The sequence below is a fragment of the Panthera uncia genome (genome assembly GCF_023721935.1).
Source record: "Panthera uncia isolate 11264 chromosome C1 unlocalized genomic scaffold, Puncia_PCG_1.0 HiC_scaffold_4, whole genome shotgun sequence".
NCBI lineage: Eukaryota > Metazoa > Chordata > Mammalia > Carnivora > Felidae > Panthera > Panthera uncia.
In genome coordinates this window covers 83,565,512-83,578,496 of record NW_026057585.1, presented here as the reverse complement: position 1 = coordinate 83,578,496, position 12,985 = coordinate 83,565,512, and the positions used below count along the sequence as shown (strand labels likewise).

The window sequence follows — 12,985 nt, the reverse complement described above, 5'->3', positions numbered from 1 at the left end:
TATAGGCATTATGATCCTAATTTTACAGATTAGGAAACTAAGGCTCATAAAGGTTGTTTGTCCATAGTTCATAATGAGGTTTTGAACTCAAGTCTGGTCATGCTTTTTCCATAGGTAATTTTTGCCTTTATAAATGGTGCCAGAAAGCATGCTCTCTATTGCATATATATATATATATATATATATATATATGTATACATACATTTTGAGAGAGGGAGAGTGTGAGTCAGTCTAAAAATTGGGAAAAATCTATCTGGTTTTAGACAAGTCTCATCTTCTATTAGTTTAAGGTTTCCAGAACTATTGTGTTCAGTTAATAGCTGTTTCTGAATACCCATAGGGTTCTTGCTGCTGTGCATAATGTAAAAGGATGTTCTAATCATCTGATACAAAAGGGTCATGATGATGGGGCACCTGGCTGGCTCAGTCAGTGGAGCATGTGACTCTTAATCTCGAGGTCTTGGGTTTGAGCCCTACATTAGGGGTAGAGTTTACTTAAAAGAGAGGGGGGTCATAATGATATCTCATAACCTTGTGTGTCAGTGAGATCTTAAAGTTGTTAGTTGTGTCTTATTATTATCTTATTGTGTCTTTATAATTCATACAGTATATAAATACACTTAAACTTTACAGTAAAACTTTATGTGCTTGGAGTGTAAAAAAAAAAGGCAAGTAATATAGAAAGCAGGGATGACTCTTTTAGATAGGGTGGTCAAGGAAGGTCTCATGTGATGAGCTGGGAGAAGGAACATTCTAGGCAGAAGGAACAAAGACTTCGAAGTTGCAATAGGCCTGATATGTTTAAAGCATTATAGAAGCACTGATTGCACCACAGTGGAATAAGATACAAAAGTGATAGGTGATGAGGCTGGAGAGGAATAGGGAGCAAAGTTTAGATAAGCTTTGTTAGAACTTTGGTTTTATTTTAAGGTGATGCTAAGCTATCATACTGATTTTGAGCAGGAGAGTGATGTAATAAGATTTATATTCTTAAATTTTTATTAGTATTTTTTAATGTTTATTTAATTATTTTGAGAGAGAGGGAGAGAGAATGGGAGCAGAGGAGGGACAGAGAGAGGAAGAGAGAGAGACCCAAGTAAGCTCCACAATGTCAGCACAGAGCTCTACCCAGGACTGGATTCCACAAACTGTGAGATCATAACCTAAGTTGAGATCAAAAGCTGGACACTCAACCGACTGAGCCACCCAGGCGCCCCTATTTTTTATTTTTTAAGTATGCTTCATGCCCAGCGCAGAGCCCAACATGGGGCTTGACTCACAACCTTGAGATCAAGACCTGAAGTAAGATCAAAAGTCACACACTTGGGGCACCTTGGTGGCTCAGTCGGTTAAGCATCTGAGTTTGGCTCAGGTCATGATCTCATGCTTCGTGGGTTGAAGCCCTATGTTGCGCTCTGCGTTGACAGCTCGGAGCCTGGAGCCTGCTTTGGATTCTATGTCTTCCTTGCTTTGTGCCCCTCCCCTGCTCACACTCTGCCTTTCTCTCTCTCTCTCTCTCAAAAATAAATAGGGGCGCCTGGGTGGCTCGGTTGGTTAAGTGTCCGACCTCGGCTCAGGTCATGATCTCACAGTCCATGGGGGTCGGTTAAGTGTCCGACTTCGGCTCAGGTCATGATCTCACAGTCCGTGGGTTCGAGCCCTGCGTCGGGCTCTGTGCTGACAGCTCAGAGCCTGGAGCCTGTTTCGGATTCTGTGTCTCCCTCTCTCTGTGACCCTCCCCCGTTCATGCTCTGTCTCTCTCTGTCTCAAAAATAAATAAACATGAAAAAAAATAATAAAAATAAATAAATAAACGTTAAAAAAATTAAAAAAAAAAAAGAGTCACACACTTAACTGACTGATCCACCCAGGTGTACCCGATTTATTTATTTTTTTACAGGGACAGAGAGAGACAGAGCATGAACGGGGGAGGGGCAGAGAGAGAGGGAGACACAGAATCGGAAACAGGCTCCAGGCTCCTGGCTGAAGTCGGACGCTTAACCGACTGCGCCACCCAGGCGCCCCTATATTTTAGATTTTTAAAAGATCACTTTCGTTGCTATATGGAGAACAGACTGTATGGAGCAAGAAATCATTTGGGAGACTTCTGAAGGAATTGATCTAGACAAGAGATTATGGTGGCATGGATTAGGGTGAATAGTGGTAGATCTGGCAAGAAGTAATCATATTGGGGATATATTTTGAATGTGGAACTGACAGGTCTTGCTGATGGATTGGATATAGGGTAAAAGAGAAAGAAAGAAATCCAGGAGGACTCATACATTTTTGGCCTGAGCCATGAATGATGATACCATTTCCTGAGATGAAGATCAGTGGGAGAGGACATCAAGTTTTTGTTTTTGTTTTTAAATGTTTATTTTGAGAGAGAGAGAGAGAGAGAGAGCAAGTGAGTGTGGGGGAGGGACAGAGAGAGAAGGGGACAGAGTCTGTGGCAGGCTCCAGGCTCTGAGCTGTCAGCACAGAGCCTGATATGGGGCTTGAACTCACGAACTGTGAGATTATGACCTGAGTCAAAGTCAGATGCTTAACCAACTGAGTCACTCAGGCACCCCTGCTTTTTTTTTTTTTTTTTTTTTTTTTCCCCCAGTTAGGCTCCATGCCCATTGTGGGGCTTGAGCTCGTGACCCTAAGATCGGGAGTTACATTCTTTTCCAACTGAGCCAGCCGGGTGCCCCTCAAAATTTGTTTGTTTGTTTTTAAAACTTTTTAAGTTTATTTTGAGAAAGACAGAGAGACGGGCAGAGAGAGAGGGAGAGAAAGAATCCCAAGCAGGCTCTGCACTGTCAGTGTGGTACCCAGCGCAGGGCTTGATCCCACGAACTGCGAGATGATGTCCTGAACTGAAATCAAGAGTTGGACACTGAACCAACTGAGCCACCCAGGTGCCCCTCAAAATTAGTTTTGAGTTGAGACATCTGGCTGGCTTAGTCACAGCATGTGACTTGTGATCTCAGGGTCATGAGTTCAAGCCCCATGTTAAGCATAGAACTTACTTAAAAAAAAAGAAAGAAAAAAATGAATTTTGACTTGCTAAATGCTTATGAGGCCTTCAAATGGAGATGTCACTGAGCTAGATGGAATTATGAATCTGGTATGCAGGAAAGAAGTCAGGGCTGGAGACCTGCATGTGGGAGTTCTCAGCATGCATGTGTTATTTAAAAGCATGGAACTGAATGAGATGACTGTGGAAAAGAGTTGTAGGTGGAGAAGTGATCTGAGTTAAGGAAGTAATGACCACAACTAGTGACAACTCTTTCAAGAAGTTTTGTATAAAAAGGAACAGAGATAATACTATGAATAACCTTGCATACTAGTTCCCATTCCACACTTAAAATATGATATTTCTAATCTTTGTATCTGTCTTGCCAAGTAGTATTATTAATCCCCTTTGTTTCTGATGAGAAAACTAAGGACCGAAATGACTTATCCAAGTTCATACAGATAGGAAGAAATTGTAAACCCAAGATTCAAACTTAGTTCTATCTAGCACAGTCACCGTGTTTTCTAAACCAAAAGTCATAACTTACAGCCAGATACAGGATTTTTTTCTTATTTTTGTATTCATTTATATGGAAATATGTATAAATTTGTAACAATTAAATCAAAGTTAATTATACATGTGATAAATCTTGGCTAATTTTTTTTAGAAATGCAATTAGAATAGTCCCATCATTTCTGGGTTGTTTCATATTTATAAGGAGAACAACAGAAAGCTGGGGGAACACTTCTGTTTTAACTTGACAGGCGTGTCTTTGTTTTAAATAGATGCTGCTGTTCTCAACAATGTAGCACATACATTTGGCCTGATGGACACAGTAAAGAAGGTTTTGGACAACAGGAGGAACCAAGTAGAGCAGGGAGAAGAGCAGTTTCTCTACACTCTGACAGGTGTGTATAACTTCTGTCTCTTCTTAGATGATATTATACTAATATCCTTGAGTCTTGCCATTTCTTTTTGGACTTCTGTTGGGACTGGCTTCTTTCTTTCTTCCTCCTTCTGTATCTTTTGGAGGATTAAGATGTCTGCTCAATTGCTCCATTAATCCAATAACATTAGTGGCAGAAGAAACAAATTGGCCTTTGTCTTTGTTACATTATTGATACTACATCTTTTGATAAATATAAATTTAGCACCTTCTCCATTATTTGCAGTAATCAGAACTTATGAACACATAAATAATTTAACTCTTTTTATCAAGTAATTAATTTGTGCTAGTGCCAGACTAGGTTTTAGAAATATCATGTTGACTGAGACAGCCCCACTCTCCACATGGTCTTTAAGTAATTCAAGGAATTATCAGTAGTAACTGAGGCATATAGTGGGTATGGTAGAAGAAGAAAGGGAGCTGTCACTTATACCTGGAGAGAATTAAGAAAAGGTTTTGGGGAGGTAAGGCAGGGGAAAAATATAAAACAAGTCAGAGGTATGGATTATCACCCTTTGAATGATGTAAGATATATTATAGTCATGAAAGCAAAAGGCAAAAGATTATTCAGCAAGAGAAGAACAATTTATGTTGTCTTAAATTTATTTTTGTATTATAAAATATACGTTAAATATTTTAAAGTTCATTTATTTTGAGAGAGGGAGAGAGAGAATGAGCATGTGCGTGCGCATGCGTAGGGAAGGGGCAGCGAAGGAGGGGTGGAGAGAGAGAATCCCAAGCAGGCTCCACAGGCTTAGTGTGGAGCTAGATGTGGGGCTTGAACCCATGAACCATGAGATCATCACCTAATCCGAAATCAAGATTTGGACACTTAACGGACTGAGCCACCCAGGTGCCTCTTTTTTATGTTCTTTTAAACTACTTCCCAGGATTGGGGTGCCTGTGTGGCTTGGTTAAGCGACTGACTTTGACTCAGGTCATGATCTCATGTTTCATGGGTTCCAGCTCTGTGCTGGCAGCCTGGAGCCTGGAACCTGCCTTGGATTCTGTGTCTCCCTTTCTCTCTGCCCCTCCCCACCTCTCAAAAATGAATAAACATTAAAAAATTTTTTAGGGGCACCTGGGTGGCTCAGTTGGTTAAGCTTCCGACTTCGGCTCGGGTCATGATCTCACGGTTCTTGGGTTCGAGCCCCATGTCGGGCTCTGTGCTGACAGTTCAGAGCCTGGAGCCTGCTTCATATTCTGTGTCTCCCTGTCTCTTTGCCCCTCCCCCTGCTCACACTCTCTCTCTCTCTCTCTCAAAAATAAATAAACATTAAAAAAATTAAAAAAAAATTTTTTTAAACTACTTCCCAGGACTAAGCTTCAGGTTAAATGGTATTAACTGTGTCTCTCTCTCTCTCTCTCAAAAATAAATAAACATTAAAAAAAAAGTTAAAAAAGAAATCGGGCACCTGGGTGGGTCAGTTGGCTAAGTGTCCAACTTGGGCTCAGGTCATGATCTCACGGTCTGTGAGTTTGAGCCCCGTGTCGGGCTCTGTGCTGACAGCTCAGAGTCTGGAGCCTGCTTCGGAGTCTGTATTTCTCTGTCTCTCTGCCCCTTCCCCACTCGTGCCCTGTCTCTCTCTCTCTCAAAAATAAATAAACATTAAAAAAAATTTTTTAAATGGTATTAAAAATTTTTTTATGCATTTTTGTGACCTGTTGCCAAATTTCCAAGATTATACCAATTTATGTCACCATTTTGAGCACACAAACATTGGATGCTGTTACTTAAAATATTCTCTGATTTAACTTTTTAAAAAATTATAGATGTAGTTGTTATCTTCTTGAGGTTCACATTTCTTTGCTTACTACTGACAATGGAAAAAATGCAGTATTGTGTAACTTATAAGGCAGTATTTAAAATTTTTTTAATGTTCTTGATTCCTACTTATTCCTTTTATTCCAAGCAAGGAATTAACTTGCTCTTGGTGTTCCATAGGGAACAAAGTGCCCTACAGTTGTAACTGATTATTTGTTGAATGCTTCTCAGGTACTAAGCAATAGAGGAAGTTCTGGTATAGAACCAGACTCACCAGTGGTCACCAGGTTGGATTGTACATTGGGAGAGGGATAGTGATAGACATATTGTAGTGGGAAAGCACACCCACCACTTCTGTGGTTGGTCATCAGAAGACTTTTGCCTTGGCCCAAGTTCTGAGACCTTAAGTCACTTTACCTCTATGGATCCCTGTTAAAATTAATGTGTTAGAGGGGTGCCTGGTTGGCTCAGTTGATTAAGTGTCCAACTTAAGCTCAGGTCATGATTTCATGGCTCATGAGTTCAAGCCCTGTATTGGACTCACTGCTGTCAGCACAGAGCCCATTTCTGATCCTCTGTCCCTGTCTCTCTCTGTGCCCCATCACCTGCTTTCTCTCTCTCTCTCTCTCTCTCAAATAAACATTAAAAAAATAAACTCTAAGACCTCTTTTAGTTCTGTAATTCCTAGAGACTTCTGTAACTTTCTGTATACTTCTCTGGGTGCTAATGGTAGACTAAGTCCATTGGTAGACTAAGATTACCAGCAAGATGATCCTGTCTTGAAAAACAGTTTAGGAATCATTGTTTTGTTTTGTTTTGTTTTGTTTTTTGGGTAGGGGGGAGCAGCCATTGTAGCTCCTCTGTAGGCCCATGTTAGTTCCAAAGGGATTGTGCAGATATTCCTTATTTTCACCTGTAGACCCAAGGTGGGTATCTATAAGCTGTAAAATCAACTGGAGGCTTGTTTTGCATTTTGGTGACAGGTGACAAAATGCCACAGGTGCTTCTAGGGTTGAGCTATAGTAGGATCACAGCCCGAGAAAGATTCTGAATCGTTGCCCTGCCTATAATCAAGCAATGAAATGCAATGGCTTCAAGGATTTTTTAAATCATCCAGTTTGGTTTCTTCTTTTGAGAACAATGAAGCTACACAGTGGCAAAACCAGAACAAGACCTCAGGTTTCCTGACTCCGTTTACTCTCTCCAAGACTATACTTCTCTCCATACAAAGTCTGTCTTTTTTTCCACAGAGTTGGAACGCCAGTTGGAAGAGCAGAAGAAGCAAGCTCAGGATCACAGGCTGAAATCCCAGACCGTTCAAAATGTGGTACTGATGCCTGTGAGCACTCCTAAGCCTCCAAAAAGGCCCCGGCTCCAGCGGCCAGCTTCTACCACAGTCCTGAGCCCTTCTCCTCCGGTCCAGCAGCCTCAGTTCACAGTCATCTCACCCATCACCATCACCCCAGTGGGCCAGTCATTTTCCATGGGCAATATTCCAGTGGCCACCCTCAGCCAGGGCTCCAGTCCTGTGACTGTTCACACACTGCCTTCTGGCCCTCAGCTCTTCCGCTATGCCACAGTGGTCTCCTCTGCCAAGAGCAGCTCACCAGACACAGTGACCATCCATCCTTCATCTAGCTTAGCACTGCTAAGCTCCACTGCCATGCAGGATGGGAGTACCCTGGGCAACATGACCACCATGGTGAGCCCCGTGGAGCTGGTGGCCATGGAGTCCGGCTTGACCTCGGCAATCCAGGCTGTTGAAAGCACCTCGGAAGATGGGCAGACCATCATTGAGATTGACCCAGCCCCAGACCCAGAGGCTGAGGATACTGAGGGCAAAGCAGTTATTTTGGAGACAGAGCTGAGGACTGAGGAGAAAGTTGTGGCTGAGATGGAAGACCACCAGCATCAAGTCCACAATGTGGAAATTGTGGTCTTAGAGGATTAACTGGGGATCTCAGGGCCAGGAGATATGCTTTGGTTTGGAATTTTAATTATTTGTTTATTTTTATCATTGTCCCACTCATTTCCACATAGGATCCTTTTTTTAAAACAAAATCTCATTGTTCTAACTGAAAATGTTGGGTCCCTCCCTCCCCCTCATTGAAAAACGGACAAAAACAAGCTGTCCTTCCGGAAGTTGAGAGTAGGTCACTCAATGTCTAAATCCTTTTATGCAAAGAAAGTTAGTTCTTTTAGGGGAGGCATCAAGACAACCAGAAACCCTGTCCGGAAAGCCCTTTCCAGGCTAGTCTGTCTGTGTACACGTGCGGTTTTATTTTTGTAAAGAGGCATTGGCCAAACTCTGGAACGCAGATCTGACACTGGAAGGCAACCCATCTGCACATGGATGCAGAGGATACTTTATTTTGTATCCTGGAAAGGGCCCTCAGAGGCTAGTGCAAAACTCTGAAACAAAAGCAAGTTGAACTGTGCTGGGAGGGGAAGGTGGCATACCAGCAGCAGCTTGAAAAGGGAAGTGCTTTGGTCAAGATGGGGCAAGGAAATTATCTTCTTCCAGAAGTGCAACTGATGCCTTTTGATATCTCTAAGGGGTTACTACCATGGGTGCCATTTTGAGGAGAGGCCAGTAATAAGTGGAAGGGTACATCTCCGTGGAGCAAGTGGCATCAGGGGCCTGGGGCCTGTGACTTTGCAGAAATAGAAATCTGGGTTTCAAGCTCACTTTCCCCTCCTTCCCCAATTTTGTCAAAGCACTTAACCCCCCTAAACTAGGATCAATCCATTCATTTGCAAACTATGTGATGTGGTGTAAATTTCTCTGGTTCCTGGACTGTGGCTGTCATGGAGGTGGGGCTCCAAGGCCATAGTTTTTATTGCATGACTCCGGGTGCAGGGTAGTTCCTCATCCAGACCAGCTGCCCTTTTTGGTGGGGCCCTTTTTTGGCTTTGGAACCAAAAGCAGCCACCCATTTGGTGCTTCCTCTTGTTCTCCCTTCCATCCCTCAACTGTTAATGGCATCTGTCTCCTGGCTCCCACGCTCTTCAGCTTTTTGGCTGATTTGGAGAACAGTGACAGGTGTCTGCCTGCCTTCATCCTCTTTTAGATTCATTTATACCACAGATGTTTCTGTGAGATATTGAGCTCTTAAAAAAAAAAAAACAACAAAAAAAAAACACCTTAGGCTTGGCAGAGAAGACTCAATAGCCCCAGCCTATCCTGAGGCAACAAATAGATGTCTCCTCCTGAGCGAGCTGGACTCCCTGGGAAAGAAGCATTGTCTGCAACATTATATTATAGGAAATGTACCAGGAATGTCAATAATAATATCTTTGGGGGGTGTTGTTATTATTTTTTTTTTTATCTTGTTTGTATGTTTAGAGCTGGGCCATTTTCTGTGCTGTGATTCCTGCTCTTTGACCATTTTCAGTGTTTGGGGCAAGAGTGGACCCTGGTTTCTATTTCTTTGATTGCATTGTTTACTGCACTAGATAAAATATAGGGAAACTGCAGACAATTTAAAGGAAAAAGAGGTCAAAAGAAAGCACACACCTTAGGAGTGGGAGGTTTTTTTGTTTTTGTTTTTTAATTAAAAGCAAAACTTTGGCTTATACTTTCCTTTTTTTTTTTTTTTTTTTTTTTTTTTAAGAGGGCACCCACTTGAAGCCATGTTTCTTCCAACAGATGTTGGAAACCTTGTTGTCAAGCAAGTGAAGACTGCATTCTGCCGTCTTTCAGATGGCTTTAATAGCTAAAGAAGCCCTCTAACTTGGGAGGGCAATCTTAAAAGCCTTAAGGGTGAGATTTCTTAACCCCATATAATTGTGGCTTTCAGCTTTAAAATTGTCTGGGGTTTTACTTTTCTCTTCAAAATGTTCAATAGATGTAGCAATCAGCTTAGAACAAACCTTTGGCCCTTTAGCGAGGGAAGTGGCTTTTATTATTGCTTCTTTAGGTTTTCTGATGGTACATAAACAAAACCAAAATTTCAGTTTAAGCCTAAAACTGCTATTGACCCTAGGAAGGCACATGTCACCCCTATCGTGGTTTTTAGGGACACTTTTCTCTTTCCCAGAGATGCAGGGTCCGATTCAGGACAGAGGGGGAGCCCTGGAGAACACCCACACACTAGCTCAGGTTCCTTTCTTTCTTCTGTCAGCTGTTGTTGGTAGTGTTTTAAAGCAGTGTGAGCGTCATGCTTCCAAAGTCAAGAGATCTTTTCCTCCTAAAGACAGCCTGTTTACTTGCACTATCTGAATATTCCGGCTGGTGGAAATACACAAGCTTTGTTGTTTTCCTGGTCTTCCAATAGCCTGTCATTATTGCTAGCTGCTGTGGCACCTATTGTGTGGGGGTTTCCTCAGAGCCCTGGTCTAAATGATCTCAGACAGCGTGAGAAATATGCAAGCCATTGGTATGTGCACAAGCAGTTGCAATGAATCATTCCTCAGGCTGACTTGGCAGTAGCCATCTATATTTCTGTTCATTCATTAAATAAACATTTATAAGTACCATCTACGTGCCAGGCTTTGTGCTAGGCACTGGCAGTACAGAGATGAAGACAGAGTTCCTGCACTCAAGGACTTCATACTTCAGAGGTTGTCTGGAGTTAAGAACTATATTTCAATTTAATTGGTTTCTTTTGTAATCCTATGTATTTTATTCCATGCACTGAAAAACATTATTCTGCAAATTAGCCCATAGGTTTCGGCAGACTACGAGAGGCACAACAAAGTTAAGCCTTTTCTAGTGAGATACTGAAACATCATCATATTGGGGTAAGTGCAGCGACAGAGCTACTGGCTGGGAGCTGAGAAGAAAGGATCAGGGACCTGACCCAGCTTAGGGATAGGGGTCAGCAAATATGGGAGTACTTCCTGGAGAAGGCGTATACCTAAACTAATGTAGCAGAGACCATTTTTGGCTAGGTGTTTTTTTTTCTTTTTTTGTACTCTATTTCAAGTAGTTGGTCTTATTTATACAAGAGGGGGAAAAATCCTTAGTCTTTTGCTGCCTCTGCCTCCAGAGCTAGGCAGAATCAGCAGCATGGGCTGTCTCCTGAGAGCATCCCACTGGGAAAAGCCGAGTCATGCGTCAGCTTCTCAGAATTTCCATCAGAGGAATCCAGTGCCAGACTGGAGGTTAGCTGGTAGAAGGTGAATGTCCCAAACCTTCCTGCCATGTGGTTTCCACAAAGGCCTTGGAGTCAACTGTACAATGGTCATACCTTAGTTATGTCCCTCCCTCATTCTTCTCCTTTCAGTTGCTAGGCTCCTTCCCTATTCCCACCCCCAAAACAAAACAACTCCCAGTTATTCTGAAGTAAAAAAATGGACAATATACTTGAATAATCAAGATTCAAAGCCACTTCACGTGAAGTTTCTTGCACGCTTCTGTCCACATTAGGGAAGGAAGACTAATGTTAATACAATTATCTTGGAAATTGATACTCAGTTCAGATGGTCTGCCACTGTGGTGGTGGCATTTTATCCCGTTTCATGAAAGGCCCTATGGTAAGTCTGTGTGGTGGGAAATACTAGCATTGGTAACATCTGATTATAAAGATAGTATAATCAAGCATGAGATACAGAATTACCAGTTCACTGAATTATAACTGGTCCAGGTTTTAGCACTATTAAGGAAGTGGAAAGGATAAAGAAAAGGCTGAATTCTGAAAATAGGCATGAGGTTGTGATTCACTTTGGGCAATACTCCTGAGGAAATAGTCCTCTCTGAGAAGAAAGTCGGATGCTAGGCTAGCCTGCATTTTCAGACAATTTCCCTAGTATAGTTGATTACGGATTCCCTCACCCCTAGGATACCTCTTGGGGAAATTCTTACCTAGTTTGTAATGTATTACAATAACAACCAAGGTTGTTACCCGAGACAATCAATCAATTCTGCTAGATTTGGACTCTTTGCCCCTGGAATTTCTCTTCAGCAGCCCTAATTGAGACCTTTCTAGGGTTCCCTCCCAATCCCGGAACAACTTTCTTAGTCCTGATGTATGCAATTTAACTTCCTCTAGAAGGTTCTATTTTCCTCTAACTTCCATTCCCATACTACTACTTCCCTGGCCCTTGCTTTTGGGAGCCAAAGGTGAGTTAGTTCCTAAATTCTGCCATGTCAGTAATTCAACTTGAGACCATCGTTTTTGTCAAGGTACCTCCAAGAGCCAAACCTCAGTATACACCAATCATAGTCTGGGTCTTCTCTACTTAAAACAGCTTCCCTGACTCAATCAGGCACCTGAATTGAAGCACCTTTGGGATGTTCTTATGCAGTGACTATAGGTAAGTTTTCCAGAACACATAGATTCTAAAACCTGTGTTTATTTTTTTAAAAGGTTTTATTTCTTAGTAATCTCTATACCCAACATGGGTCTTGAACCCACAACCTCAACATCAGGAGTCACATGCTCCACCCACTCAGCCAGCCAGGTGCCCCTAAAACCTATCTTTTATACCCAATTGATTCTGTATCTATGGCTCATGGTCCAGGCTAAGACATGCCTGTTTCCTGGATAGATTATTTCAGCCAAGTATGATTCCTACTGCCTCTTCACAACTACTTGAAATTTCTGTTATGTTTTACGAGCCTCTCAGCCTAAAAGTAGACTACAACCTGCTTTGAAATTGCCTCTGGGTTCTCCTCTTGCATCTGTGGTTTCCAATTCTGTATTCTTTACTGATAGTTATGGCTTATAATATGGTATATATGGATTTATTTTTCTAGTTTTGAGAACAAAAATGAATAGTATTGAATCACATCTAAGGATAAACATGAAGCTGGGTAATGACCCAGAGGAAAGACAAATTCCTTAACGGGCTTTGTAGGAGCTTCCAAAGAAAGCATACAGAGAGGGTTACTTGCATTTTGAAGTATAAGTTTGTTTTTTAAGAATTTCTCTGCTGTTTTCTTTAAAGAAATCTATGTATTATAGAGCAGACTGGAAGCCCAGAGCCCTGATTCAGCCTGAGACTTTGTTTGGTCCACATTTTTGTTTTAACTTTTTGTGAAATATAAATGCATATAGGAAAGTGCACAAATGACTGTACAATTTGAAAAGGTTAAACTACACACACCCATGAAATCAGCTACTAAATCAAGAAGGAAAAAAAAAAAAAAGTTACCAGCATCTTACCCAGCCAGGATAACCAACATCTAGCTCTCAACACCACAGCTCAGTTTTACCTGTTTTTGAATTGTTTTGTGACTGGTGTTTTCTCACTCAGCATGATGTTGTAAGATTCACCCTTGATGTTGTGTGAAGTTGTAATTGGTTCCTTCTCATTGCTCTGTAGAAAC

At 41.7% G+C, this 12,985-nt stretch overlaps 2 protein-coding genes across 5 annotated transcripts in view; both read left to right on the top strand.

The window, feature by feature from the left end:
• GMEB1 (glucocorticoid modulatory element binding protein 1) overlaps positions 1-12,637 on the top strand; it is a 39,295-nt gene extending 26,658 nt beyond the window's left edge. For all 4 annotated transcript variants that reach the window (XM_049618790.1, XM_049618787.1, XM_049618789.1 and 1 more), the window contains 2 exons: positions 3,787-3,909; positions 6,963-12,637. In XM_049618790.1, the coding sequence (XP_049474747.1) occupies positions 3,787-3,909; positions 6,963-7,663 (824 nt within the window). In that variant the 3' untranslated portion in view covers positions 7,664-12,637. The remainder of the gene's footprint in view (positions 1-3,786; positions 3,910-6,962) is intronic.
• Positions 1-12,985, top strand: part of RCC1 (regulator of chromosome condensation 1) — a 287,208-nt gene that overhangs the window by 154,280 nt on the left and 119,943 nt on the right. The window lies entirely within an intron of this gene.